At 37.7% G+C, this 19,635-nt stretch overlaps 3 protein-coding genes and 1 non-coding gene across 8 annotated transcripts; all 4 read right to left on the bottom strand.

The window, feature by feature from the left end:
- ttc19 (tetratricopeptide repeat domain 19) lies at positions 1-4,027 on the bottom strand. Of its 2 annotated transcripts, none has more exons than XM_026206260.1 (10): positions 3,759-4,027; positions 3,524-3,609; positions 2,740-2,850; positions 2,557-2,595; positions 2,385-2,441; positions 2,241-2,302; positions 2,061-2,155; positions 1,800-1,954; positions 1,534-1,714; positions 1-667 (listed from the first exon to the last, which is right to left on the bottom strand). In XM_026206260.1, the coding sequence occupies exons 1-10, from the start codon at positions 3,988-3,990 to the stop codon at positions 501-503; spliced, it is 1,185 nt and encodes a 394-aa protein (XP_026062045.1). In that variant the 5' UTR covers positions 3,991-4,027; the 3' UTR covers positions 1-500. The 2 variants fall into 2 exon arrangements, with proteins under 2 accessions (XP_026062045.1, XP_026062046.1); XM_026206261.1 differs by having other exon boundaries at positions 1,552-1,714.
- Positions 4,028-5,641: 1,614 nt separating this feature from the next.
- On the bottom strand, positions 5,642-12,136 carry LOC113045691 (protein lifeguard 2-like). 2 transcript variants are annotated; one of them, XM_026206262.1, is made up of 12 exons: positions 12,030-12,136; positions 10,541-10,703; positions 10,276-10,412; positions 9,628-9,692; positions 9,470-9,523; positions 9,339-9,389; positions 9,180-9,219; positions 8,622-8,659; positions 8,288-8,375; positions 8,109-8,204; positions 6,861-6,914; positions 5,642-6,777 (listed from the first exon to the last, which is right to left on the bottom strand). In XM_026206262.1, exons 2-12 carry the CDS (start codon positions 10,695-10,697, stop codon positions 6,631-6,633), a joined length of 927 nt encoding a protein of 308 aa, XP_026062047.1. In that variant the 5' UTR covers positions 10,698-10,703; positions 12,030-12,136; the 3' UTR covers positions 5,642-6,630. The 2 variants fall into 2 exon arrangements, with proteins under 2 accessions (XP_026062047.1, XP_026062048.1); XM_026206263.1 differs by having other exon boundaries at positions 6,631-6,777; positions 10,541-10,700; positions 12,030-12,128.
- Positions 12,137-13,318: 1,182 nt separating this feature from the next.
- LOC113045689 (ATP-binding cassette sub-family F member 2-like) lies at positions 13,319-19,347 on the bottom strand. 3 transcript variants are annotated; one of them, XM_026206257.1, is made up of 15 exons: positions 19,205-19,347; positions 18,212-18,394; positions 17,176-17,388; positions 16,880-17,062; positions 16,327-16,498; positions 16,028-16,123; positions 15,515-15,617; positions 15,321-15,416; positions 15,103-15,222; positions 14,894-14,983; positions 14,692-14,802; positions 14,554-14,616; positions 14,211-14,339; positions 13,935-14,138; positions 13,319-13,814 (listed from the first exon to the last, which is right to left on the bottom strand). In XM_026206257.1, exons 2-15 carry the CDS (start codon positions 18,354-18,356, stop codon positions 13,698-13,700), a joined length of 1,842 nt encoding a protein of 613 aa, XP_026062042.1. In that variant the 5' UTR covers positions 18,357-18,394; positions 19,205-19,347; the 3' UTR covers positions 13,319-13,697. The 3 variants fall into 3 exon arrangements, with proteins under 3 accessions (XP_026062042.1, XP_026062043.1, XP_026062044.1); XM_026206258.1 differs by having other exon boundaries at positions 19,177-19,288; XM_026206259.1 differs by lacking the exon at positions 19,205-19,347 and adding an exon at positions 18,494-18,633.
- On the bottom strand, positions 15,826-15,943 carry LOC113046504 (small nucleolar RNA SNORD89). The gene has a single exon (XR_003276103.1). It is a non-coding gene; the product is annotated as a small nucleolar RNA SNORD89 (small nucleolar RNA).
- Positions 19,348-19,635: the final 288 nt, after the last annotated feature.

Genomic DNA, 19,635 nt, shown 5'->3' with positions numbered 1-19,635 from the left:
TACAGTGCATGAGTTTTAATAAATTCAGGTGAGAAAAAACATTCAAGGACAAAGATTTTGTTCACAGGTTTATCAAACCACTTCTCACATCAAACACATATACACAAACTAGCTTTTAATAAGATTATTACATGTTTCATTGCACAATATTTCACAAGACCACTGATGAGCTGCTCAGTCATCGGTCTCTTATTATCTTCCCTGACTCTGTTTTACAGAGGAAACATTTTTTACAGTCTAAGAGCAAGGATACAAAATAAGACTAATGGGAGGTAATATATAAAAAGGGCATTAGACAATATATGTTGTGTATTGTTGCATTATGGGTGAAAAAATGTGAAATGGCAACCAGTGAATGTTACAATTATTCATGACTGGAGATTTATGGCCCTGCTAAGGATGATAATGTTGCACAAAACTGATATATTTGCCCTAATGTTGTGCTGTACTGAAGTAGATTATACTTCCAGGAGTGTGTGCACACACAGGCATCGTCTGGATCAATCCTTATGTTCCTGTTCCTCGGGTTTGCTCTCCGTTTGGCCGTCTCTCCTGCTGGCCAACTCTTTCAACCCTTCCTGAAGCTGCTCAACAGCTTCTCCATCTCCCGCTGCACGTGCCAGAGCCAGAGCTTCCTGGTACAGTTTACTAGACTCCTCAAACTCCCCTGAACAACCAAAGACAAGCATCCATGACACAACTGTGTATCCCTGAGAAAATGCATTTTTAAATGATAAAACAACAGGAATATATAATTATAGGAACTTAATACTTTTAGTAAGCATGAATGCATGAAATGACTGTGAAGCACAACTGTTTTAAACATGAATAATATATTTATCAGCAGCAAATCAGCATATTTAGGGCCCTATGAACACTCCTCTGAGAGTTCTTTTGAGAAAAAGAAATAAAAGAATAAAAAGATTTTTTATTAAATCAGCTAATTGGAGATTGCTTTTGATTATTAAAATGTAATCCAGAAAATTAATGGGAAACAGAATTTGGTAAAAATAAAATGTGATAAAAAAAAATTAAGTATTTCATATTTTGTTAAACTTTTAATAAATTGCTAATAAACTGTGCAAGTTTCATGAATTCAATTAATTATTTTAGTAATATTTTTTAATGTCACCATTAAAACAGTTAAAAAACAAAAAAGCAATGGAATCCAGAAAAATTTCAACAGAAAAAAGGGAATAAAAAAAAAAAAAAAAGCTTTTTTGAAAAAATAAAACAGACTTCATAGGGCCCTACACATAGAATGATATCTAAAGGATCATGTGACAGCTGGCAACACAGGAATAAATTACATAATAAAATTGTTACTAATTATTTCATACTGAACAACTTCTGAACAAAAATCTTACTGACCCCGAGTGGTAAAATGGAAGTATATATACAGATAATATGTTGTATTTTTATATATTAGTATTTATAAATATTTCATATTTACATTTGGGATTGTATATCAGAATGAATTTGTGATTTTTGCACTTCATTTGTTCAAAAACTAAATGTAAACGTCAGCGGTACTAAAGGGGTCAGTTGAACCTTTGTGCATCAGAATTCCCGCCATATTCCCAAGCAGCACATGTTGATCAGGGTGACCCGCTGCATGTCCGAGCTCAACCGCCTTCTTCACATGAGCCAGAGCCTCATCATGCTTTCCTTGCAGGTCCAACACCGTCGCCAGGTCACTCAACAGAACCAGGCTCTGAAGCAGATTACCCAATACCATTTAATGGGACAAACCATCGGATAATTATGATAATATATGTAGCAGTGTGTAATGTCATCACCTGTGGATGGGACTCTCCCTGCTCCTCCTGGCAGATCTGCAGCGCGTGCCGATAATCTCTGCAGGCTCCTGTGAAACGATGATTAGCTGCCAAATAACGGGCCCTGGCGTCCAGACTAAGACCGAGCAGCAACCTTGTGTCTTTGCGCTCCTCATCTAATACAAATACAAACATATAGTAGGAGATCAATACATTGACAAACGAACGCAAAAGATGTGTTTGCAGTGGCATACAGCCAAAACAGAAAGGTGGCTGTGATACCTGACAGGCTTTCTTGAGGAAGCTCCTTCTGTTTCTCAATCTTGGCCTCTAAAGACTCTGTGCAGAACTGGAAGCCATGCTCTGCCAACTCGTTCCTGGAAATGAAAAGTCAAGAGTTCCTGAAGAGTGCAGAGGTGAACAGGTCAGCTTTCACTCTCTCAGCAGAGGAGCAGAACTCACTTGTTTTGAGTGGCATATATGCTGGCCAGCTTCAGCGACATCTCGATCACTGCATTGTCATCCTTTTGAGATAAAACAGGTGTCATTCTTAAACAGTAAAAAGCATTACACTTTCATAAAAAAAGGTTCCATCAATGTTTTTACCTGTGGTGTTCCTCCTGACAGCATAAAACTCATGGCTGCTTTGAACAGCTTCTCAGCCTGCAACAATAAACAACGAAGAGTCTCACATGCTGCTTTTCGCTACAGATGTACACTAATCTACTAATGTAGAGCACTGAGTCTGTGGCGCAAGATCACCCTCAGCCTTACTCACATTTTCCAGCTGACCTTGGACAAATGCAAGATTGGCCATCTGTGAAGCAAAATGATGCTCTCATTTAATCTTCTCTGTTGAGTGATATTTAATATTGATGGTTGCAATGTTTAGTTTAACAAGGAGAATAAAAGGTCTGGGTGAGGTTAAAAAGGAGGACAAAGTCAGGAAAAAACACCATACCAGGCTGTATGTGTATATAATGGCATCGTTATTGTGCATCTGATGTGCCAGTCGAACAGCTTTGTGTAAGAATCCATTGGCAGCATCCAGTTCCCCAATCATCATGCTGTACTGTGAAGGATGATGGGTAACATTCAGTCTTCTAAAGTAAATATTATGAAAATCATTTGAAAAAATACTCAAGACTGGAAGGCACTACATAACTTTTGCCCCCACTTAAATCTGGAAAATTTGATGCTAGTTTCTTAAAGTCAGAGCCAGTCTGAGGATCTGAATTAAACACTTGACAGAAAATCACGTTGTGATTTCTTTTTTAGCTGAGTGATTGTTCCAGTTGAACAATATTAAACATGTCTGATATTTTTCAGCTGATTTTAGAACACGTTGTTTGACTGCTAGTGTGTGATCCTCAGGCATTTAATGTAAAATAATACCTTGGTTACAAAATCTGCAGGTGAAAAATAATGCCTACTTACAAAGTGTTTTAAAATCTGATTTGGAAAATTTGTGTAAGAATTGATCACCCAAGAATGAAAATATATTTATTTATTTTACACAAATCATTTAATTTTAAAATATTTTTTAATCATTAAAAATATATTATCAGAGTAACAATGTAGCAATAATTTGAACTTAAATATTAGTCTTTGTCCCTCTTTTTTCAAGTTTTCATTGTGGTCTCTCAAACTACGCTAGGACAAACAGCTGAAGGTACATGATCGGACGGTTTTGATGTGATACCTGTGTGTCAGTTAAGAGAACTCAGTAAAGCATCACAGTATACCTTGGCTTTCTTCAAGAGCAGAATCAGCTCATCCTCAAGTTTTTGCTCCTCTGTCCTCTCATCAGAGCTTCCAAAGAGCGAAAAGGCTGGTGCAAAAGCAAACATTTTAATGATTACACAGAGCTCACACTGCGTTAAAAGAACCGCTGGTGTGACAGCATCACGCATATTACGTCACGTGTCAAATACAGCCACCAATGTTTTCGGTTCACAGAAAAGCTGCATGTCAACTCACCCATGACCCCCCACGCAAGAGTCCAGTTGCTGACCCCTGCAGCGCCAGAGGGACGCTGCTCGCTGACACACAGATGCCATGACCGCACGAACACGGCCGCCGGCTCATGCAGCGGTTTGATTCGTGCTAGAGATAAACCAGAACCAGATACATTTCTCGTGCAGTCGTTAACACAGTGCTTTAAACGAGCTACCTGTGCGGCGAGCCGTCGACAGCAAGAGCGCAGCGCCATGTTTCCGTGATTATGCAATGACGTCAGGCGCGCTGGTCACGTGACCAGCCAAGGCTCACGAATAACGGTTTACTTTCTTTCGATTTATTTCCATTTAAATGTTTACATTTTATTTATATGGCTTTTGATTAAATGTACATGGAATATTACGTATTTTTTTTTATTCATTTATCTTAATGCTTTGCACTCAACATACGGGTCATTCCTGTATCCTGTATCTATATATATATATATGTATATATATATATATATATATATATATATATATATATATATATATATATATATATATATATATATATATATATATACTATTTTTTTTTATATGACTGCCATAACAGGAATAACACAAAACACACCAGTTTATTATTCACGGTTCTGTTTATTTTTACTAAAGCACAGATGAGGTTACAAAACAACACAATATCCTGTTATCACCCACTGGCCATTAGTATTTTAACAGCAAAAAGAAGGAATGCTTTTGTGTTCTAAATTAGCACACAGTGGGTCTCTGTTCCACAGATCATGCAGTAATAATAGGTTAAACGTATTCATTTGTAGACACAGAAGTACACACAGAGAGAGAGAGAGAGGAAAGGCATAGAGTGGTCCATATACACTCACACTTTATATGCACATTTACAAGAAGAACTGCACAAAAAAAATACACAGATCACCTCAAATTTAAATACTTCTGCTGAAAAAATAGCTTTCAAAACCAAGCATGTTAAGCTTTCAGTGTCTGAAAAGCATTTATGCATTTAATCTAAAAAGGAACAAAGTTGCATGTGTGAAATGTACAAATTTGTGTTTTTAAACTACCATTTCAGTAACAATACTGTAGGTTAGCATAGCCTTAAATCAAGAAATAAAGCATATGGGTATGAGGCTTTCTACCCAAATCTCTTATAACCCACTTTGACAAACGAAACAACAATCCATCGAAAAGATTAATGCTTAATTTATAGAAACAGTTTAAAATGCAAGCAAACGGGAATGCCAATAGAGGTTTAAATGACCTAAAAACCTATTGAGGATTTCAGAATTAAGAAAAGTTTTCCCAAATTAAAATGTCAACACACTCTCTACACATAGAAGTTCTTAAGAGACGAAAATTGTATATTAAACCCATGGAAAATATGCCCTACAGTATGTGCTTGAAACAAATCATAAATACATGTAACCTTTTGTCTCTACCGAATGTAACAAGTCATCCCTTTCAAATAAGTCAGCACCTGATAATTCAGTATTTAAAACATTTTATGTTTTAAAATGTGACTTAGAAAATTAGACAGTAAAAGCAATCAAGTGTCTTGGAAATTAGCAAAAACACCCAAGCATCACACACTTACGAGTTCATTTACGAGGCAATTCATAGACATGTGACCCTGGACCACAAAACCTCTTAAGTGTCCATTTTTTCAAAATTGAGATTTATACATCATCTGAAAGCTGAATAAATGGCAGAGATATAACTATTTGAACATCTGGAATCTGAGGGTGCAAAAGAAAAAAAATATTGAGAAAATCGCCTTTGAAGTTTCCAAATGAATTCTTAGCAATGCCTATTACTGATCAAAAATGAAGTTTTGATATATTTACGGTAGGAAATGTACAAAATATCTTCATGGAACATCTTTACTTAATATCCTAATGATTTTTGGCATAAAAGAAAAATCAATAATTTTGACCCGTACAATGTTATTTTTTTGTCTATTGCTACAAATATACCCCAGCGATTTAAGACTGGTTTTGTGGTCCAGGGTCACATTATGTTGCAGACCTCGCTGACCTGTTGGACCAAGTGCCGCAAATAAAATCTCTGCCATTGTCACATGACAGAATTATTTTTGGCACACAGTTTAATATAATTAATGAATTTATTTTTATAAATCTGCATTGGCTGCATACAACAACACTGAAATTTCATTATCAACCAGCATTCTGAGGCACAAAATATTCACTGACCACAACAAGTTCCTGTAAGCTCCAGCTTCTGCTTCCCATTCAAGTGCAGGTTCTTGCACAAAAAGCAATTCAAAGTGTCACATACAGGCCTCTCCAGCTCTGGTATAATTTCACTGCACAATGTTGTGGACTGATTGAAACTTAAGTTAAAAGTACTATTATACATTTAGTGATTGCCTGTCAGTTTTAAGATTAATTTCAACTATACAACGTGCAAACGGAGGGATAATATCCATTGACAAGTTAGTAGTGTCCCTATATTCCCCACTAAATCACACACTGATTTTTTTTCTCATTATTGTGTGATGGAATTCTAAACATTATTCAATGCAGATGACCTAGGGTTTTTCAAATCACTTGAACTGAAAACACAAAAATGATGTGCAGTGATTGTCTACCATGAACAGCATGTGTATATCTGATTGGTAGCATGGTTATCTTGCAGCGAGGGTGCATACGAGGTGTGCAAAGAGCTGCCCTAACCATGACCAGAAGAAAAACAACAGCACACATCAAACTTCAACTGCCACACAGAATGAAGGAAGACTGTTCACTCCTCACCAAACCTTGGAGTAACTGAGAAGGGTGTGGGTGTGTGTATGTGCGTGTGTGTGTGTGTGTATCTGTGTAACAAATGGACAAAGGCTAAAGCCTGGACACAGCATGAACACCTCACTCACGGCTCCCAAAGAGCTGAAGGAAAAAGAGGAATATGTAAACCACATCCATGTAGAGGCAGATGGCTCCGAACACATGCTCCTCTGGGTTCAGAGAGTACCGCCTGTTGCCGATCAGCAGCTGCATGTCAAACGCCAGGAACTAAAGTACAACAAAAATGAGATAATTACATCTTGTACGAAGCACATAAGCATGATGATATTGCAGAGTTAAAGGGTACTAACCAGAGTGAAAACCAGAGCACCAAATCCAGCATAAGCAGTATGCAACCAGGGAATCTAAAACAAGCAGATGTTTGAGTTGACGACACTGTATGGTTGGATTGATAACAAACTTATGACTTCAACATGATACCTGACAATATATAATAATTAGAATTCATTAATAGTGATTAATATATATTTATGACTATTATATAAAACAAATCAGCTTCTTTTCAATTGCAATGGAAACACATGGGAAATGCATTTAACTGTGGAAAAAATACGTGGAGAATGTTCCCAGAATGTTTTAGCTTTTATGGATTGAACTTACATTTACATTAAAAGCCTATATGTGACCCTGGACCAAAAAAAAACAGTCTTAAGTGTCAATTGAGATTTATATCGTCTGAAAGATGATTAAAAAAGCTTTCGATTGGTGTATGGTTTCTTAGGATCAGACAATATTTGGCCGAGATACAACTATTAGAAAACCTGGAATCTGAGGGTGCTAAAAAATCTAAATGCTGAAAAAAAAATCTATTTTAAAGTTGTCCAAATGAAGGTCTTAGCAATGCATATTACTAATCAAAAATTAAGTTTTGAAATATTTACAGTAGGAAATTTACATAGAACATGATCTTTACTTAATATCCTAATGGATTTTGCATAAAAGAAAAATTGATAATTTTACCCATTCAATGTTTTTTTTAGCTATTACTACAAAAATATCCATGCGACTTAAGACTGGTTTTGTGCTCCAGAGTCACATATTTCATTAACTGGTGTATTGTTAATATAATAACTTACTGAAGTGCAAAAATCTGTTTTCTTTTACCTTTCTAATGTACTAACAACTACCAAAAAACCCAGGTGTTAATTCACATGAAAGTCACATGATGGATCAAAGGTCATCACGAGTAGCTTTTCCACAGACAAAAGTAATTTATCGTTAACCAACTAACAGGTATCCACAGAAAATTCCAGTACATATTCTATTAAATTTACAGACATTTCCTTTAACCCTAAAACACAATACAATGCGATGTGCAATTCAAAATATAGGTAAAACAGCTGCAAAAAAAAAATCCATACAGAATTAGTCCATACAAAATTTTTTGAGTGCATTCATTTACCATTCAAATTACGATCATTTTTTACAGTGTACCTATTTCAAAAAGATAAAGGTAAACGGTATATCTAAGTGACTATGACACAGGATTATAGAGATGTTGTACTTAAATATCTCTTAAGGGTTTAAAAGCAGCTTACATATCCAAATGGTGCAGTGAAGAACAGCAGAAGCCCGGTGACCATCAGCACCATCATGAGGGAGAAAAGTAATCCATGACAGGTGGTGAAGTCAACCTAGACGACCCAAGACAACACTCTATCAGATGACACATAAATGAAGCACTTGAAAGAAGCTGTTTAGGACAAAAGGATCTCACCCTGGACTGGAAACAGAAGAGCGTGATGGCCAGACACACCAGTGCTGTGATGCCCACACACATCATCACCACTTTGGTATTATGGTAGCTGTAGACAGAAAGAGAGAGAGGTTAAAGCAGTGCCACAAATTCAACACATACACACACTTGCTGGGTTTTCATGTTTTATGGTTTTTATACTGTATGAACTGCATTTTCTATCTCCTAACCCTACTTCTCTATTGGCGGCAAAAAAACTAAAATAAATTCTTACCAGTTATAAAGAACATTTGACTTCTAGCAGTGCTTCATTTTTTATATAGAATATAAGTACATAAGTTGAAGTTTTTCTTACCTGGCAAGCATGCCTGCCATATAGGACATTGCCAAAGTCTGAAAATAAAAGCAAGAATATTCACCCCTTTCTTTTTCTGGTAGTTACAATATAATCAATAGTTATTATTATTAAATATACCGTATTTTTCGAACTATAAGTCGCACCTCAGTATAAGTCGCATCAGTTCAAAAATACGTCATGATGAGGAAAAAAACATATATAAGTCGCACTGGACTATAAGTCGCATTTATTTAGAACCAAGAGAAAACATTACCGTTTACAGCCGCGAGAGGGCGCTCTATGTTTTCAGTGTAGACTACAGGAGCACTGAGCAGCATAGAGCGCCCACTCATGGCTGTAGAAGGTAACGTTTTCTATTGGTTCATTTCTCTGGTTCATTTCTCTCGGTTCATGTCAAATTAATTTTGATAAACAAGTCGCACCTGACTATAAGTCGCAGGACCGGCCAAACTATGAAAATAGTGCGACTTATAGTCCGGAAAATACGGTACTTATTATAAATGGGTGTTTATGATCATCCAACTTGTAAATGAATGAGACAATGACAGTACTTACAAAAATGGCTAGAAGGATCATATTGGTAGGGTATCTTCGTCTGTAGATAATGTGATGGATATTAAAGAAGCTCAAAGTTCCTGAAATCACACATCTCCTACTCTGGTCTCAAACTCAAAAACAAGAAGAACGTATGGTAAAAGAAAAAAATGTTCTTACCGTGCATTTGTGCTGCATACAAGCATCAGGTATGTTCCCATAAAAGTCATGCTGGACGAAAACAAAGCAATGAATATACTTTAAATATAAAGTCCCAAAACCTTTAATGAGGAAACAGAACAGTCACTTACTATGAGGTCAGATAGAAAACTCGATTGTACTGTACAAACTTCCGGACTGGCTCGCTGTGAAACACAGAACGCTCATCAGTTGCAGGGCTTTCTTTTAAAAGTGGAAGAAATTTATAAAATGGGGCTTTGTCTTGTTCTCTGATGTGTGTCTGACTTACCAAAATGTGAAGAGTGACACCACACCAAATGTGACCATGAGCTGAACCATGAGGATACAGAAGACCTGCCAATGAAACACATGCTCTTCAAAACTAGGATGTTTACACATAAGCATTTAATCATCATTTCGGGTAAGATTTTTAAGGTTTTTGAAAGTCATCTCTTATTCTCATAAAAACTGTATTTATTTGATGATAAATACTATTACACACAATAATATTGTGAAATAGTATTACAATTTAAACCAACAGTTTTTTGTAATCGCAAAAGTTGACACGATCCGTCAGAAATATGCTGATTTGGTGCTCAAGAAATATTTCTTACTATTTTCAATGTTGAAAACAGTTCTGCTGCTTAGTTTTTTCGAAGAGGAAACTCTGATACATTGGAAATAATTCCTTGATGAGTGTGAATTTCAAAAGAACAGCATTCCTTTGAAACTTGTCTTACTGACACCATTTAAATGAAAATATATTTGCATTTATGCATTTAGCAGACACTTATCCAAAGTGACTTATAGTGCATTCAGGCTAACATTTTTTACCTATGTGTTCCTTGGGACACGAACCCACAACCTTTTGCGCTGCTAACGCAATGCTCTACCACTGAGCCACAGGAACACTTCAGTATCTACTCTACTTTCACACCTTCCTGATGAACATGCGGCGGACAGTCTTGTCCTCCCAGTTGCTTCCACTGAGGCCGTCGAAGCTGCTGCTGGAGCTCGGGTCAGAGAAGGGTGAGGAGGACATGTCTGCAGCATACGCATTGGAATATCCCGGACCTAAGCAGACATTTTCCACTATTAACATTGTTCAAACAGAGAAGAAAGACATCAAGCATAATGCTCCTTGCTTATTACCAAAACTTCTGCATCTGTAACTGGAGATCTTATAGGGACTGGTCACTTACTGGGGCCGGGATGCACATAAGCCCAGCTGGGGTGCATGGGCATGGTTGGGGGTGGCATTGGGGGCGGCTGGGAGGCGTAATTGAAGCTACCAGTTCCTTGTTCTTTATCTCCTGCTGTAGCTTCAGCATAGCTGGGTGGAGCTGCTGGCAGACTCATGGTCTACTGTAAAACAATACCATTAACACAATGAAAGAAACCATCTGAGAATGGAATCACAACTAGCACAACTAGATCTGATATTTGAGCACCCCGGCTTAGATTAATATTTTATGCCACAACTCTTCACCACATGAATTCATTATGAGCCCAACACTCGGATCCTTCCCTGTTTAAGCCAATAGCAAACAGACAGGTTAAAGAACTGACCAGATTATACTGTTTATAAATTAATTATGTACAGCCTGACATTTGATATAATAGAAAAAATGTTTTATTTTTTGTTTTGTTTTTTAATGGAATAGTTTATTGAACCATTACACAAAATTTAAAGGCAACCTTAAAAAAATTGAATATGTTTTGTATTAGGTTTAATGAATTGTTATTTATGTGACTAAACAGTAAGCTTAACTGACAGCTTGTAATGCAAATCAATGAGATTCTTTTAACAGTATAACAGACTTTTTACATAATGCATGCGAATATTAGTTGTCACCCTATTTCTCCTAACAATATGTCTTAGTAAGATGCTATTTAAATGCTTAGTTTAATGATCCAAGCAGTCTAGTATTAATTGTGGGGCGCAAAACAAATAATGCCAATGTAATACCATGATGACTGAGACAAATAAATGTTCCTCAAAAGCCTGATGCATCACATTTAATAGTCACATTTTAACACGATTTAGATAATCAAGCAAACTTAAGTGCAGTAAAGGTTTATCTTGTAATATCAATATAGGTTTTCCTTACTTCGACATTTACAAATTATTAAAGATTAACGTTTATCACAAGGTGAAGGTGAAAGGTTTTAAAATTATACTTTAAGTTATTTTTCTAGCTAAAAAACAGTCAGATGGCAGAAGGCATGCAGAAGAGAATAGAAGGGTTTTTTTTTCAATTTGTTCATCGAAGTGGTGATCATGCTGATAATTTAGAGGCGATTTTAGAAACTAATGTATCATATATTAACAATAGTTTTTACATGGTTAATTGTACTGTCAGAAGTGTTGTGCTATCTATCAGTTATCATCACTATTAAGCACTGAACATCAGTTTAGATATCAATCAGGCTAGTGAATGCAGAGCTGTCAAATACAACGCACAACGGTTTCTTATCCTAACTCTTAACTTAGTCTTCCTCTCATACTGCAGTCAGTGACAGGACTGATAGACACGGCGCTTAGCTTAGCTAGCACATCGATCACATTTTACAAGCCCATTCTGTCGAGCAGGAAACGACAAATGCTTTGCGCACATCAAAATAACGCTGTTAAAAGTTATGTATGTTCAAAATAATTAGTTATATATTAAGATATGTATTGCAACATACCTTACTGTAACAGCTAACGTGACAATCGAGATCCCCAAGTAAAAACAATGTACTCAATCATGTAATGACGTACATCCGGTGTTTCCGGAAATGATAAAAACGAATGGTGTGTCTGTGATGGTAGCACCAGACTCGAGAATGTCTAATATAACGAGACGCTTCACTCTCACTACACTTTCCGGCTTCTGAACTGGTTGCAGTCCCACTCTGATTTCATATGAGAGCGCACACAGGACGAGTGCAGAATGAATGGAGGTCAAAATCCACTCTTCTCAAGATATCATTTTTTGTCTAGTAATTTGAATGATGTATTCGAAAGAAGATGCAAATAAATTACACATTACTGGGTGTTAGATTTTTTAGTCACTTATTTGCTTTAAAAAGTATTTTAAAATGTCAATGACGTCATACACATTCATTAGCAGAATGCTAGCGTGTTATGGGCAACAACAACTCAACCTGTAAGAAATCGAAAGGTACTCGTTCATTCAACTTTCGACCTATAACCCATGTTGATCTTGCAAAACCTACAATCAGATCTGAGATTTCTCAACGGCAATCGGGTGAAAGGGACAAATTTAGCCGTCTAGCACCATAGACTCCCATTCATTTTGCACTCATTGCGATCGCCCCCAGTGGAACTCTGGTGGTCCTGCAACCAAAATTCGGTACAATACCAATAGGACTTCATAGGGAGTGGGAAGGCTCTCCATAGACAGGCTCTGGTAGCACTCTTTTTAGTCTATGGTAGCACCGTATTAGCTAAATGTACTGTATTTATTATTGAACATATTGACTAAATATTTTATTTTACAGCGAAAACGTAAAAAAAAACGTGCAGTTCTGTTGGTCATACAGGTGAGAAAAATAAATATGCAATATCCATAAATGCAAATTCTCGGGATAGAAATCGCGTTTCATTATTAAAATCAAGTAATGTAAAATGTTAAATGTTATACTGAATAAATCATACCTTTAAAAACTAAACGTAGCTATTTTTTGTTTTTGTTAAAACAGATTACACACATGGTCACACTGTTCAACGTTTATAAATCTATACACCAAGGTACAAAAAAAGTCCAGACTGTAAATTATAGCCCCCTTTTCCGTCATTTATCATTTTGTAAAATATTAAAAAATCCGTATTAATCCCAGTTTGATTAGAAAGGCAGCTGGAATCTTTCAGCTATGCAGACACTTAACCATGGTCCTCCTGGTTCTGTAAGAAACCAAGGCAATACATCTGGAGCAAAATGTTTATATTAACTAAAAAGAAATGTACAAATCAATTCAATAAATGTACACTTTTAATTAGACATTATTATTGCAAATACAGCTTTAAACAATATTTGATCAAATAAAAAGTTTACTTTACCATTCATATGACAGTCTTTGTCCTATAGACCTTCCCTGTTTCTAGTACAAAATTTTTAAGTGCACACCCATAATTTTTAATAGGTTTTTCAAAAGTAAAGTCCAAATACTGTGATGCATATTAACGCACGAAAAAAAGAAAAGACAGCTACTTCCACTGGAAACCCCAGTGAATGCCTCAGGTGTTAAAGGTGGTCCCGAGACTACAGTCTAGCCAGCATGCTTGTATTTCCTGGACAGCAATAATCTGGTTGGCAGAGATGTTGAAACTGCCTTCTATGGGGGCTCTATTGGCTATAAATCATGCGTCTGTTTGTCAATTTTTGATTTTAGATGTTCCTTGTAGGCCAGAATATCCCTGCTCCATTTTGTAATGGTCTGCTTTTCACATACCCAGATCTCCTGAGCCACCTGCAAGGAAACAAACCAGTATTACTACAAAATAACAAAGACCTCATGTTGCATTCAGCTGCATTAGCTTGACTGAGATGAATAATAGTTAAATGTACAAGACGGGCAAGATCACATTACCTGCTGAATAAGCCTGAAGTCGTGGCTGACCAGCATCATTCCACCCTCAAATTCATTGATCGCTTCAGCCAGAGCGTCAATAGTTTCAATGTCAAGATGATTGGTCGGCTCATCAAGAAAGAGCATGTGGGGATTCTGCCAAGCCAGCCAGGCAAAGCACACACGGCACTTCTGCCCATCAGACAGATTGCGAATAGGGCTCACCTAGTTTAAAAAGGAACACATCGGTAAATAAAGTAGAATTTATTTGCATCTTAAAAAAACAAGACAACCTACCTGCTGTTTGCCAGTGAGTCCATAGCGGCCGATGATTTTCCTCATTTCTTCTTTCTCCTTAATGTCTGGATAACACTTCATCATATATTCCAGAGGTGAAAGGTCAAGCTCCAGTTGCTCTGTTAGATGCTGGAAAAGAAACAAATCAATATAAAAAGTTCATTTTTAAAACCAGTCTAAAGCCACTGAACTCATTTCATGTCTCACTGGTGGCATTTTAATATTAACAGTTATTAATTTGCTCATTTTAGTTAGTGACATTATCTGCACTGATATCAATCTGATTCATTATAATTACTATATTACTACTTAAATATCATGACAAATGGTCTAGCCAACAGACCTGATGATATCGTCCAATCTTCACATGGGAGTGTTTTCGAATCATACCATCTGTGGGCAGGAGCTGAAAGAAGAGATGTTTACAGACCACAATACTAAAGACTCCCAATTACATCAAATGTGTTAAAATGTGCCTTACCTCTCCAGCGAGGAGCTTCAGCAAAGTAGACTTGCCCGCCCCATTGGGCCCTACAAGGGCCACCCGTGTGTCCAAGTCAATTCCAAACTCCAGGTTCTTATAAATATGTGGCTATATAATAAGAAATGATATAAATTGAGAACCTCAAGAGGATGCAGCAACAAGTGTGTGTAAAATATGGTAGTTTATTAGACCTGCATACCGCATTTTCAGAATACTTGAAGCTGACATTCTGAACCATAATGACAGGAGGAGGGATCTTCCCACAGGGATGAAAATAAAATGACAGGGTCTAAAGGAGAAGGTAGCTTGAGTCATTTTTCAACTGATTGAAATATGGCAAACGGCAACAAAAAAGGCAAACCGCATGGAGTTGTGCCTGAGATAAAGTGAAAACTGTTGTTTCATTACCTTGTCATTCACAACACGCTCAGTCAGACCTGAGGCAACCATCTTCTGTAGAGTCTTCTCTTTGCTCTGAGCTTGTCTGGCCAGCTTGGCAGAACCGTGACCAAACCGAGCAATATAGTTCTGAGGGTCAACAGGAACACGTTTAGATAAATCACAAGATAAGCGGTTAGAGAAAGGCACAGAAGTTTGCCATATTACATGTAGTAGTAGCAGCTTACCTTCATGTGTGTGATCTGGTCCTGCTCCCAGTTAAACCGCTTCATCTGATTCTCCTCCAGTTCCTCTCGGGTCTTCACATACTGGTCATAGTTACCCTTTACAGAAGAGGATAAATGATATAGAAATGAAACTGCACATTTGTAATAAGAAATCAGCCCTAAGCGAGTAGAAGGGACATAATTAGTAATTTTACCGTGTAATATTTCAGCTTGCACTGGTGCAGGTGAATAATGTTCGTACAAACGCCATTAAGGAAGTCCTGGGAATGGGATATTAAAACCAGAATTCTTTTGAACCTGTCAGGGGATGAAAAGAAAAACTTGAGCACAAAGCTCTCAGCATAGTGTTGGCAAATAACTGCATCACCAATAACCAAACTCATTTTGTAATACAAGACACTTAATTTAAAGGTTTAATTAAATGATTAATTATTCATTGTAACGTATAACTATAGGGTTAGGATTAGAACACTAATAAAGTGGTACAAAACTGCATTTGAGTTGTGCTGACAGATCAGTTAAACGCTTCGGTCTAGTTTTTGTCAAAGCTCTATCCATACCAAGAACAAACTGCTTGATGGAAGAGCTACAATTCGGCCTTTTGTTAACATCATTTCATCAGCAACAATTCACAAAGAACAATTATAAATGTAAACCCTTTCATACAATATTCTCACATAGCTTTTGTGTTCAAAATAATGACTTACTGACTGAGCTCCTCCTCCAGCCACACACATGCGTCCAAGTCAAGGTGGTTTGTTGGCTCATCCAACAGCAACATGAAAGGCTTGAGAAACAGTGCCCTGAAGATTTCAGAAGAACTATGAGTTGAAATGGTTGACATATACGCAAATGCTTTCATAAAAATGCATGGGGATCAGAAAAAACGCTTCACAGAGTTTTTGTCACTGCACAGTTAGCACAAAGCAGCTGTGCTATCATTCGGCCTTTTGTTACATCATCTCCCAGCAGCTCTAAACTTTGGTGTGAGATTCTGAAAGCTCACCGAGCAAGAGCAACACGCATCCTCCAGCCACCGCTGAAGTCTTTGAGTTTCTTCTGCTGCATAGCATTGGTGAAGCCGAGACCGTTGAGGATCCGCGAGGCCCTCATCTCTGCTTTATCAGCGTCCAGCTCCTCCAGACGCTCATACAGCTCCATCAGCTTCTCACATTCAGCTAAAGTTTGACAAACAAATGTAAACAATTAAATTCACAAATTACAAGTGTTCCTCAAACATGAGATTCCTTAAAAACTGGACAGAATTAAGGAGCCTTCTCAAGCTGAGATGTCCAATATACCACGCCTAGGAAAGGAAGCTGTTACAAAAACAGTTCCTATGAAAACGTGGAAGGTTTTCATTTTGATCTGATCTAATAAATAAAATATTCTCTAGCAACACCTGCATTACATGTTTATCCTTATGTCATCACTGATTCACAGGAATCTTGGGATCAAACCCAATTCACGCTAAACAAGTAAATGCCAACTGTCATTTCTAGGCTTTCTAACTAATCCTAATATGCGGTTTGCATTGGATCAGAGTAGTTGAAACTCACAGTCCTCATGAGCAAGCCTTTCAGCCTCTCTCTCCAGCCTGATCCTCTCTTCATCTACCTCCATCACACACTCCAGAGCGGTCTTCTCACTGGGAGCCATCTCTCGGGTCAGGTGGTAGATATCAATGTGCTCTGGAATCGGCACCTCCCTGTGACCGATCGCTGACAGCAGCATGGATTTGCCTAAACAAAATTTTAGATACCAGTCAGTTTTCTAAGTGCCTTTCAATTAAAGTTACTTCTGAAGCTACCAAGAGGAGATCTATTAGCCCAACATGAATGGATAATTCATTTACCAGTTCCATTGAGTCCAATAAGGCCATACCGGCGACCAGAGTTGAGCTCCAAACTAGTGTCACTGAGCAGCTCCTGTCCATGAAAGGTGAGAGACAAGCTGCTGATGTGCACATCAGTGCTGTTGGGATGTGATGCCAGCACGCCAGTCACTGCACGAGCCTCGGTTTTCTTTAGCTCAAACTCATCCAGCTCCTTCGTCAAACTGGCAACCCCTGTAAAAAGAAAAAAGGAATGTGTAGTAGGTTTTGAAATGTCTTGGAATAAAAACATAAAATACCTGTTCAGACTAATGCATAAAAATAAAAGGCAGGCTGAATAAATGCAAGTCCACTCTCTGACAGTAGGTGGCACTTAAAGAAAACCAGAAATACCCTAGCAAAGGTACAAAATCTATTGTCAATAGTACATATACACACACATATGGGGGAAGTCGCAGCCTAATGGTTAGAGAGTCGGACTCGCAATCCAAGGGATGTGAGTTCGAGTCTCGGGCCAGCAGGAATTGTGGGTAGGGGGAGTGCATGTACAGTTCTCTCTCCACCTTCAATACCACGACTTAGGTGCCCTTGAGCAAGGCATCGAACCATCAACTGCTCCCCAGGTGCGCAGCATAAATGGCTGCCCACTGCTCCGGGTGTGTGTTCACTACTCTGTGTGTGCGCACTTTGGATGGGTTAAATGCAGAGCATGAATTCTGAGTATGGGTCACTATACTTGGCTGAATGTCACGTCACATACACACAAAAACAGCTATTTATATACATATTAAAATAGCTGTTTTTTTAATCTGCTGAGGTTCACCAAATAACACAGATACAGAGAGAAAAGAGTCAGTTTTTAATTATTTCAGTTATTCAGTCACTTAGCAATATTCTGTTAGCAAGTGCCACCAAGTCATGGTTTTATGTAAAGGAAGTGTCTCCATGGCACATGACTAAAAGACATTAAACATTAACAGACATTCAAATTAAAATGTTCACATTGTATATTTGTTGTGAACAGGCTTTAAGACTGCCTTTAAATGTTTCTCCTCACCATTGTCCTCAGCCGCTCCATTCAGCTGGTTCTCCGGTTTCTCTGAATCACCGTTCACTCCATCCTCTGGTTTCTTTGTACGTTGACGAGCTTTGGCTGCTTCTTTCTTCTTTGCCGCCTTCTTTTTTGCTAAATCAGATGGCATTTTAACGGGAATTCCAGTAACAGAACACCTCTGAAAAACTGTGAGAGAGACAAAAAAAAAAAGACTAGTTGGATGTAAAGATGCTCTCATTAGATTATAGAAAAAAATAATTACAAACGCACGGTTCCCAAACGTACTTCCTGTTTAATCAACATTCGATTCGTCTTAACCTATACTTTTTTCAAGAGGTTGTTTTAAGGTCTCGGTTTAAGATCCACCGAGGCGCAGAGGTTCTGCTCGGCTCACGTGGAGGCGGCCAGTACTTTTCCCTGACGCAGTGTAGGACAATAACTGCAATGGTGAAGTGATACTGAAACAACAAAGATTCCACGGCAAACTACACTTATGATATCGCGAAGAATTTTTAAAGCACATATAACGGATAATAATAACTAAAAATCGGAAGCGCTACTCTTAAGAGAATAAAGGGTGTCTGTTAACTCTAAGGCCCGACCAATGAGGCACTAACGTTACTTCACCATGCTAACTCTAGCTATAAAACACCGGTGTATCTCATAACACGAGTAAACCTTACTTCTTGGATATAGAACAACTGAAATTTCTATCTAAATTGTGTTAAGATAAGTTCCGAAAATTAAATGTAGAATCAATCGAAAAACCACGTCAGACTAGTTGAGGTGCGCACGCTAGTCTACGGTATGTTACCACGAGCTAGCCGGCGAGCTAACAGCCGTTAAAACTACCCTGTTAATCCGAAAGATGGCCGGGGAACAAAAATAAACGAGTAAATAAGATATGAGGTTTTTCTGTAGACATCGATCATCACAGATATATATAGTTAACAAGAGTAAATAAGCACCTTTAGTGGATTTGCGCCGTTATCTTACCTAGCTCTCTTCCTGATGAAGCGCTAACACCGGAGAAGCGGTTTCATCAGGGCTCGCGCTACAAGCGGTAAGAGGCGCGTGTCACCAATACCGGCACGGCAGCCAATCAGAGGCCGATGAATCAGAAATCTCCACCCACTTCTTTCCATGTCGACGAAGAGCGTCATCTGGGCGTGGTTTGTCTCATGGTTTAGTAGTTACACACATAGGGTTACATACGATGACTTAAAAATGAGCAATATAATCAACAAGCAATGTGAATCATACAGAAATTATAATCTCAAGGTAAAGCTATATGGTTATAATTTATGGTAACTTTTTCCCCCTAAAAGCTACAATTCATACAAAAAAATAAAATTCTATTACTATAAACTTTTCTTTTTTTAAAGAATTATCTATACCTTTCAAATGGAATGAAAGCGAATGAGGTT

This window comes from Carassius auratus, chromosome 27, assembly GCF_003368295.1.
Source record: "Carassius auratus strain Wakin chromosome 27, ASM336829v1, whole genome shotgun sequence".
Taxonomy (NCBI): Eukaryota; Metazoa; Chordata; class Actinopteri; order Cypriniformes; family Cyprinidae; genus Carassius; species Carassius auratus.
This window is presented reverse-complemented; position numbering and strand designations above follow the sequence as displayed.

Bases quoted from the DNA above. Each gene is read 5' to 3' on its own strand.
- ttc19 (XM_026206260.1), bottom strand. From the start codon at position 3,990: ATGGCGCTGCGCTCTTGCTGTCGACGGCTCGCCGCACAGGTAGCTCGT. The intron at 2,596-2,739 runs GTATGGTGTTTT...TTTGCTTCACAG, and splicing joins TTATATACACATACAGCCTG to ATGGCCAATCTTGCATTTGT. The intron at 2,156-2,240 runs GTGAGTTCTGCT...TTTCATTTCCAG, and splicing joins ATATATGCCACTCAAAACAA to GAACGAGTTGGCAGAGCATG.
- LOC113045691 (XM_026206262.1), bottom strand. From the start codon at position 10,697: ATGAGTCTGCCAGCAGCTCCACCCAGCTATGCTGAAGCTACAGCAGGA. The intron at 9,693-10,275 runs GTGTGAAAGTAG...TTTCATTGGCAG, and splicing joins GCCGCATGTTCATCAGGAAG to GTCTTCTGTATCCTCATGGT. The intron at 6,778-6,860 runs GTTAGTACCCTT...GTTGTACTTTAG, and splicing joins GTGCTCTGGTTTTCACTCTG to TTCCTGGCGTTTGACATGCA.
- LOC113045689 (XM_026206257.1), bottom strand. From the start codon at position 18,356: ATGCCATCTGATTTAGCAAAAAAGAAGGCGGCAAAGAAGAAAGAAGCA. The intron at 14,803-14,893 runs GTATGCAGGTCT...CTTATTATATAG, and splicing joins TCAAGTATTCTGAAAATGCG to CCACATATTTATAAGAACCT. The intron at 13,815-13,934 runs GTAATGTGATCT...GTTTCCTTGCAG, and splicing joins ACTTCAGGCTTATTCAGCAG to GTGGCTCAGGAGATCTGGGT.